At 37.9% G+C, this 10114-nt stretch overlaps 1 protein-coding gene across 1 annotated transcript in view; it reads left to right on the top strand.

Annotated features, from left to right (window-relative positions):
- xkr6b (XK, Kell blood group complex subunit-related family, member 6b) overlaps window positions 1-9657 on the top strand; it is a 123051-nt gene extending 113394 nt beyond the window's left edge. The window contains exons 2-3 of the mRNA XM_056481758.1: window positions 2761-2957; window positions 8271-9657. Of these exons, the coding sequence (XP_056337733.1) occupies window positions 2761-2957; window positions 8271-9244 (1171 nt within the window). The 3' untranslated portion in view covers window positions 9245-9657. The remainder of the gene's footprint in view (window positions 1-2760; window positions 2958-8270) is intronic.
- Window positions 9658-10114: the final 457 nt, after the last annotated feature.

Here is a 10114-nt window from a genome sequence, read left to right on the forward strand (position 1 = left end):
GTGAGTCCCATTTACCTCCTGTTGACCTCAAAGCCTCCGTCCTGTGATTATGGCTGAATGTAATTTGCTCCTCTCAGCACCTTGCTTTTTACCTGTCTCAGCTTCTCTCATGAAAGCCTCATAATTGAGCTGCAGGTATGAAATGTGACCCAAGATTGTGCCTCACAGTGTCTAAATATTGTGTGATGTTGAGCTCTGGAAGATCACAGATAATCAATCGCTGACCGTTGCTGACACACAACACCATCTCCATCCCTGCCTAGACGACAGGCGCCCATCCCATAGCCCGCTGTCTCCACCAGCTTCAACACAGGATCACAACAGACTGACTAGACTGGCATCCGCATGTCTCCTCAGATCATTAGCTCCTTCCAGTCATCAACTGCACCATATTTATTTTTTAAAAGTCACAGTTATAATACAGTCAGATACTTAATGTTTTCTTAATAAAAGCATATTGTTCTGTCAGTTTTTTCTAAAATGCAGGTTTTGAATGTTACTATATTTAATGTGTTAATATTAATTCTCTGACATTTAAATTACACGTCAAGTACAACTAAAGCTGTAAATAAATAATAAATAAATAAACCACTTGAAAATTATCAGCTGTTTTGGATTTAATAGATTCATTACATATGGATCTATCTCAAATGTTCACATTTGTTTTATTATGTAAAGCTCTGATAAAATTTCTTCTTTCTTCAGAAAATGACAATTGGTGAGAAGAACGTTTTCACATGTTGTGAGTGCAAATCAGGGTTATTCCTCTAAACAGATACACTCATCAGCCACTTTATTAGGTACACCAGTACAACTGCTCGATAACACAAATTTCTAATCAGTCAATCACATGGCAGCAACTCAATGCATTTAGACATGTGGACGTGGTCAAGACGATCTGCTGCATTTCAAACCGAGCATCAGAATAGGGAAGAAAGGGGATTTAAGGGGCTTGGTGCCAAAAGTACTGGTCTGAGCATTTCAGAAACTGCTGATCTACTGGGATTTTCACGCAGAACCATCTCTAGGGTTTACACAGAGTGGTCCGAAAAAAGAGAAAATATCCAGTGAGCGGCAGTTCTTTGGGCGAAAATGCCTTGTTGATTCCAGAGGTCAGAGGAGAATGGCCAGACTGGTTCGAGCTGATAGAAAGGCAACTCAAATAACCACTCGCTATAACCGAGGTATACAGAAGAGCATATCTCTGTCCAACCTTGAGTACCAATTAGTACCCATTAGTACCAATTGTGCATCATGTCAACACCACAGCCTACCTGAGTATTGTTACTGACAATGTCCATCCCTTTATGACCACAGTGTACACATCTTCTGATGGCTACTTTTAGCAGGATAGCACACCTTGTAATAAAGCGCGAATCATCTCAGACTGGTTTCTTGAACGTGACAATGAGTTCACTGTACTCAAATGTACTCCTACTGGAGGACCGGTGTCCTGGAGTTCAACTCCAACTTGCTTCAATACACCTGCCGGGAAGCTTCAAGTAGTAAGACTTTGAATAGCTTGTTCAGGTCTGTATATGATTATGGTAGATCTAAAATCTGTAGAACACTGGCCCTCCAGGACCGAGTGTGGTGACCTCTGCACTAGACAATCATATTTTGGTTTCTTATGGAATTAATTTAAATAAAATTGGTTCCTTAAGAAGAAGCAAATTAAAAATCAGTTGTGAATCATTTGTTCAACCAATTCACTCAATACTGATTCGCAACATGAATGTGCAGCCGACAAATCTGCAGCAACTGCAGGATGCTATCATGTCAATACGGACCAAAATCTCTGAGGAATACCTCCAGTACCTTGTTGAATTTATGCCATGAAGGATTAAAGCAGTTCTGAAGGCAAAAGGGGGTCCAACCCGGTGCTATTAAGGTGTACTTAATAAAGTGGCCGGTGAGTGTATACAGTATATATTTCTCTCGGTCTGAAAAGCAATATAAACATGTCTGAATAGATTATGGTAGAAGCTAAATTCTGTAGGATACTGGCCCTCCAGGACAGTGTGTGGTGACCTCTGCATTATAGACAGTATTGGTTGAACAAATGATTCACAACTTTTAATTAATTTAGATTTTGCTTCTGCTTAAGGAACCAATTTTGTTTGAATTATTTATTTAAATTAACCATAACATTAGACACTTGTTTTGTTTATTAAATAGTCGAGATTTGCTGAACAAAATTGAATGAATGAATAATTCAGAAGACAATAAGGTAAGCCTCACTTGTTGCCATCTACTGGCGAAATTAGTTAACCTACCAAAAGAGTCTGGGAAAAATGTATACCAATAATGCAGTCTCGAATCTCAAATATAAACACGGTGAGGTGGAGAGACAGCTGAGAAATGTTCTGACAAAAGCAGCAATGTGTTGGTGTTTCACACCACATTATAGTAGTAGTTACAAGGAAAGCAACACCAAAATGGAATTTGAAAAAAGCAACGCCACAATGTCGCTACTGTCGCACACTCAGAAAACTTTAATAATTAGTATTGCAATGTTAAGTGCTCCTCAACATTCGTTCAGAATATACAAATATCCCACAAGGTTACATTCTCAGGCAATGTATATTCAAAATGGAAACATGATAGTCTGTGTAATTGATCCCTTCTTGTGTTTTCTCACTCCCCATCTTTGTTTACTGTCATTTTCCACATCTGAAATGTAATCTAATTCCTTCTCTGTATGCTTCCAGTCTCACACTATTTCTTCTTTTCTTCCTTTCTGCATCTGCACTTTTGCAGGTACATCAGAACAATGTATCTGGGCATCCAGAGCCGCAGACAAAAGGAGAACCAGCGACGCTTCTACTGGGCCATGATGTACGAGTATGCCGATGTCAACATGCTCCGTCTACTGGAGACATTTCTGGAAAGCGCTCCACAGCTGGTGCTCCAGCTCTGCATCATGATTCAGAAGAACCGGGCCGAAACGCTACAGTGTAAGGAGTGCCTCAAGGCTCTGTACTGAGACCACTGACATTTCAAACAGTACTGCTTTTATGTGTCTGTGATGAATGCTAAAAATATCACAGGGATAACTTTAAAACCTTGATACAATAACATTTATATTCCTGTCTGTACACTGTAAAAAGCGATAAGTTGACTTTACTTTTTTTAAAAAGTGAGTAAACATGTTGCTTTTAAAGCAATTAGTTGTCTTTACTTAAAAAACGAGTAGACCCATTGACTTAAAATTATTAAGTCTATGTACTATGTGCAAAATTCATTCGTTCATTCATTCATTTGTTTTCCTTCGGCTTAATCCCTATTTATGAGGGGTCGCCACAGCGGAATGAACCGCCAACTATTCCAGCATATGTTTTACACAGCAGATGCCCTTCCAGCTGCAATACAGTACTGAGAAACACCCATGCACTCTCACATTCATGCACACGCTCATACACTATGGTCAATTTAGCTTACCCAATTCACCGGAGCACCCGGAGGAAACCCATGAGAACATGGGAAGAACGTGCAAACTCTGCACAGGAAAGTAAACTAGCCCAACCGGGACTCGAACCAGCAACCTTGTTGCTGTGAGGCGACAGTGCCAACCACTGAGTCACCATGAAATACTAAATTAAAGTTGTCAACTTGACAGTTCCATGTTACAATGGGTTTACTTGCTTTTTTAAGTCAACTTGTCACTTTTAAAGTAACTAAATTGCTTTTTAAAGTATAGACGTACAGACAGACTGGTGGATGGATATGATATTTGAATAAACATGAAAATATACATATTATTTATTTATTAGTAGATATATCAAGTCAAGTTTTAGTACTTTGTAAACGTATGCTATTATAGGTTGACAATTTTGGCAGTGGAAGTTGTTTCAAATCTATTTGATTTGCTTTGCAGCAGTGTTGATAATTTCTTGTTAAAATATTGCTGGAAATGCACCTTTAATTTTTCATGAGTGCAAAATAAGGCTCTGAAACAGCATGATGTATGGTCAAAATCTGCAGGTTGGGTTTGCTTTTGACAGCACAATATGATCAACTGGATCTCACAGCTTTTTGTTCTATTAATTCATCAGCATGTCCAACAACCATCCTAATCTTTCAGAAAGCTGGACAAATCATGACAATTCCATAGTGTGCATCTGGGAAAAAAGGCTGACCTGTGGATGAATCTGACAGCATGAGCCCTCCCTAGTTGAGATTTTTTAAATGATCAACTGTGTTTGAGGGAAAATTATTTTTTTATTTTGTATTTTTTCTGCTGTGCAGCAGATAATGTGAGCCGTAAGACCATTTTTTCTGTTTGTGGTGACAGCACTGCCAGCAGTGCAGATGCTTTCATGAAGTTGAAGTCTGAGCTCAGCAGGATGAATGATAAATATCTTAGAAAAGAGATTCCAAGAACAAGCATGAGGTGTGTGTTGTAGAAGTGATAAGATGACAATGATACAGTGCATGTGTTAGCATGCTTTTATTAATTAGAAAAACTGGATAAAGACAGCTTTTGTATTTATAAGAGTACACATGCAATACTTTTTTCACCCCAAAAAAAGAAAAAAAATACACAGCTCTCGAAGTCACCTGTAGGGGAAAAATAATACACATCAGGTCTGTCATTAAGAGTTTTCCACCTAAACTATAGTATAGATATTTGTAATACTTTAAAACAATATATTGGTACAATGTAAATTCTTGTACCAAACAAAAGTAGTGAGCTGCTTATTTTGTTATTGTACAAATGTATATATGAAATCTTTCTTAATAAAAGTTGTCAATTAAAGCCACTATATGTTAAACTGCATTTTCAACATCAAAAGATGTCAGAGCAGAGATCAAGGTCCCAAAATGAATGAATGAAGAGTAAATAACAGGAAGAACACAGATGACAAGTAACTATTACTTATAGAATATTTGTATAGTACATAGAAAGCCATTGTATAGAAACCCCTTAATGTGGCTTAATGCACCAAGGCAGTGATATTAAAAGTGATATCAAACTGAATAAACGGTATGGTTTATGAATAAAATGTGTATGTGAATGGAAGCAGGTGGTCAGAATATAATGGCATTTTACATGAACTGTTCCCAGCCGTAGAATACTATTATAGTGAAATTAAAAATCCAAGTTCAGTTTTGTATCAAGTCTTATTGTTGATGCAATCTAAAGCAGATATTAATGTTATGAACTGCACATTAATGTTTTCTTCCTGTAGAAAACTATTATAAGGAAGTCACTTAATGTGACATAATGCACAAAGAAAGTGATATTAAAAGACCAAATATGGTATACAGTTTTTTTTTTATGTTTATTATGTTCAGACAAGCTGATGAGATTAGAATATAAACGCAATCCACTAAATAGCATGTTGTAGTTACAAGCGATTTTCCATAGAAAGTCACTTACTCATTCATTCACTCTCCTCCCTTTATTTTTCAGGGGCCGCCACAGCGGAATGAACCACACAAAAAATCATTGTTTAGAAAATGTTACAAAACTTATTTGAACACAGTCATATACACCTGATATGGTATTTTTCTGTAATAAAAACCGAATTTATGATACCATACACTCAAAAAATAACTCATTGGATGAACTCACTTTAATTGAGGGCAGGATTTCCAGCCAATAAATTTGTTTTGCATCAACTAAAAAAAACATTTTACACAATTAAATGCAATTGAGTTAGTCCAATGTCATATAATCAAATAAAAGTTTAAATACATTTGTATTTTTATTTAACTTAAACTCAAAGGTCTGATAATACCATGTTTGGTTATTATGTGTTGTACATTTTGGAATCACTTTGAAGTTATCATAAATGAACTAAAAGCCATTTTTGAGCATATTTCATGAGTTATGCTGCGGTTTTAAAAAGCAAGCGATTGGTCTATATTTTAAATTTCTGTCGAGAGAGGTCATGTTTTGATCATTGATTGATCTCACACAGTCACATGATGCGATTTCGCAGGTCAGAGTTCACCAAGTTTGAACTTTGCAACACAGCGAACTGCTAAACTTGTTGCACAAGCATTCGTTTCTGGTCTGAAGCATTCACGTGCATACAAATGGACGTCAATGGGGAGAAAAGTCCAGTGTGACTGCAGACATATACAGTTGATTGAGACTGATCTTAGAACTAATTTACGGACAGTTATTGCTCACTGAGCAAAGCAACAAACTGCATTTTTGTTAATTAAGCTTCCAACACCCAAAGCATGGGGGCTTCTGAAGTGGTAATCTCAAAACTCAAAGCATTACATGAAAATCTTCTAAATCTTCAAACTATAGTGATAATTAAACTCTAACAAGTCTTTCTATTAACTTTAAACACCTAAGATTACTTTTATTGTCAATATTTCCTTCTCTTAATTCAATCCCACAAAAAGCTCCCTGTGAACTACAAATTCCCTAATGAGGTAGTTGGACCAACTCAATTCCTTCATGTTGTCCCAACACAAAATGCTTAAGTTAGCTTAATGGTTTACAAATTTAAGTGGACTGAACATAAAACAAATAAATTGGCCAAAGAAGCTACAAGAATTGTGTTTTTCAGCTCATTTTAAACAGGTAGTTTGAACAAGAAGCAGTTATCCTTTATTTTGAGTGTACACACTAAAAAAATTACACCGTAAAAAGTGATTAGTTACTTAAAGCGAGTAAACCAATTGCCTTAAAAGCAACCAGTTGAATTCACAAAGATAATGTAAGTAAATCCATTGTAACTTGGAACTGTTAAGTTGACTTCATTTTTATTATTATGCTAATTGAACTCACTTTTTTAAAGTCAACTAATAACTTTTTATAGTGTCAGACTATTTTAGCACGTCTGTTTTCAAATAATTACTGTAATTATTACAATATTACATATTTAGTGCTTCATTAAGTTTATAAAATCTACAATTATGAATTTAGAAGACACACTGGAGTCTGGAAGAGCAGATCTATTTTACTGTATGTCATTTTGATAGATACAGAAAAGCTGGGGGAAAAAACAGATACTGTATAATAAAGGTTTATCGGAAAAAAATTATTAGTTTGCTTTTATTTAAAAGTACAATTTACATAATTATAAAAATTAAGTCAACTTAACAGTTCCAAGTTACAATGGGTTTACTTACATTATTTTTGTAAAGTCAACTTGTTGATTTTAAGGCAATTGGTTTACACGCTTTAAGTAACTGATCACTTTTTACAGTGTTTTCTAATGCTGTTGTTCTGTTGTTTTTGAATAAATGTGTTACAAAAGTCTACAAGTTATAGTCGCTATGTCTTGCTCATTGACACTTAACTTCCAGATTAATGGATACTTCATACGTGACATGATTAGTCATGGATGTGTTCATGATGTATGTACACAATTTCCTGCTGAATCTATTCTAACAGTTCTAAAGTAGAAACACTTAAGGGTTAATTCACCCAAAACTCAAAATTCTGTTATTAGAATTTTACTCACCCTCATGTCGATTCAATCCCCTGAGACATTCATTCATCTTCGAAACATTTCAATGGAATATATATTTCAGATGGAATTCAAGAGCTCCCTCATCCTCCATAGATAGCAACGGTGCCAGAAACATTGTGAAAACATTCCATGTGACTTCAATAGTTCAACTGTAATCAAGAACACTGGTGCACCTGTAAAAACGGAATTTCTTCTCTCCTGCGTCAGGTCATCAGGGTGCACGTTTACTATCAGTTGGTCAGTTGGACGTATTGTCATTAGAGACTGAAGTGAAACACACAACATGTCTTATTGGCCAAAATAAACACACACCCTGATCTGATATGTAAGACATTGGCGAACAAAGTTGTTTTTAGTTTTACATCTTTCCTGGAGCTTCATATGATTACTCCCGAACCACTGAAGTCACATGGAATGTTTTGACAATGTTTTTGGTTCTTTTTCTGGAATTTGAATGTCTCTGGACCAGTTCTGTCTATGGAGGGTCAGAAAGCTCTTAGATTTCATCTTAAATTTCTTCATTTGTGTTCTGAAGATGAACGAAGGTTTCGACATGAGGGTGAGTAATTAATAATAAACTGTTCAATATATGGGTCAACTAATCCTTTAGTGCACTGATTCAGAAAAAGACAAAACCACCATTCGGAAGGTTGATGTAGGATCTGATCTCTTATTATTTTAATTTTGTTAATTTCAATTCAATTTGAAAAAAAAAAAAGCTTGACCATGATACTCAATGCTGATCATGATTCATTACATCAATGAGCACAAGAATATTTTTTTCAATTTCCCTTTTTTGTGATATCAGTATGTCTCTGTGTTGTCTAGGTGTGTCGGCAGTCACGTCTCTCCTCTCTCTTTCCTGGGTTCTGGCCTCGTACCACAAGCTTCTGCGTGATTCCCGTGATGACCAAAAGAGCATGAGCTACCGGGGAGCTGTGGTGCATCTCCTATGGCGATTCTTCACCATTTCCTCTCGGGCACTCTCTTTCGCCCTCTTTGCCTCGGTTTTCCACCTCTACTTTGGCATTTTTGTGGTGCTGCACTGGTGTGCCATGGCCTTCTGGGTAATCCACGGAGGCACCGACTTCTGTATGTCCAAGTGGGAAGAGGTGCTATTCAACATGGTGGTCGCCGTTGTCTACGTCTTCTGCTGGTTTAACGTCAAGGAGGGAAGGACCCGATACCGCATGGTGTTTTATTACTCGCTGGTGCTAGTGGAAAACACCATCCTTACCGCTCTCTGGTATGCCTACAGAGACCCGGTCTCTACGGACTCTTACGCCGCATCTGCCCTGTGTGGCGTCTTCCTGTGCTTTGCTTCCGGAGTGGCTTGCATGGTTCTTTACTATGGGGTCCTGCATCCTATGGGGCCCAGGTTGAGGGTGCTGGCCAGTTCCTGCTGTGCCGAGCTTCTTTGGGGCCTCCCCTTACCACCTGAGGCTGAGCCCATGGCACCCACTCCAGGGCCCCGGGGCTCCCAAGCAACCCCGACCAGGGGCATGGCTTCAGGGGATTACAGTGAACCAGAGGAGGCCGCCACAGACACTTGCCTGCCAGTCTTTCAGGTGAGATCAACTGAGCCCACAGATGCGTCGGGACGGCCCATTCCTCCAAAGGGGCCCCTAATCAAGATTGATATGCCCAGGAAGCGCTACCCAGCCTGGGATGCTCACTTTGTGGACCGCCGTTTACGGCGGACCATAAATATTCTCCAGTTCATCAGCCCCAACGCAGTGGGCATCAGGTACAGGGACGGACCCCTCCTCTATGAGCTGCTCCAGTACGAGTCCTCCCTATGAAGGCGTGCGATGATGCCGCTTTTCTCTACTCTCTCGACCCTCTCTGGTTCTCTGGTTCCCTTGGTGCTTTTTTCTTCAGAGTTTTTATTATTTAGTTGTGCTCTCGAGCTACAAGAGTGCATCTAAGGTCTAAACAGAGAATATTCAACATATATTTTGACTAACACAGTGTAGAGTTGAGGAACAAAGTGTTCGAAATACAACATTCCCTAGTTTGGGTTACTCTGGTGTGAATGTTCGACTAATACTGTATGTATGTTTGATGGTGTTTGTGTTCCTGTCACCTCTGAGATGTGCATGATGGGAATGATGGAGGAACATAGTCTCTTGCATCCTCATTCTGATTTCGCTTTTACCATTTTGTGCCTATGTTTTTGTTTTTTCCTAAACAGCTGTAACGACAGCTGATCTTAGATGATAGCAAGAAAAGTCAACATTAGCTTAGATGCTAAAAAGCACATTTGACTGTCAGATGAAGCACACAAAACACCACTCCTGTTCTCCAGTGATTAGGGGGGAAGAGGCTTTAAATTGTTGTCAAATTGCTTTTAAAAAGAACAGTAACTTTTTGAGTAAAAATCTGTGATGTCATGTAAAAATTGGTGTCAAATTTGGGTGTTGGCCTACCATGTAACACTGCCACTGCTACTGTAATCATGAACGGCCTTAATATTTATCTCAACATTTATTTTCCTACTGAAACTCACTAGTGATGTGAAATCGATCATTTCTTTTACATATGGCCCACTATTAAATATATTTAGCCCATCTGTAGCATGTAAGAATGCATTTTATGAAGGCTAGATTTAATAAATGGTACATAATTTCATATTGTTTAGGGTAGGTACGATTTTATTTAAAGTTAATAAT

Source organism: Danio aesculapii, chromosome 20 (genome assembly GCF_903798145.1).
Source record: "Danio aesculapii chromosome 20, fDanAes4.1, whole genome shotgun sequence".
NCBI classification, from domain to species: Eukaryota; Metazoa; Chordata; class Actinopteri; order Cypriniformes; family Danionidae; genus Danio; species Danio aesculapii.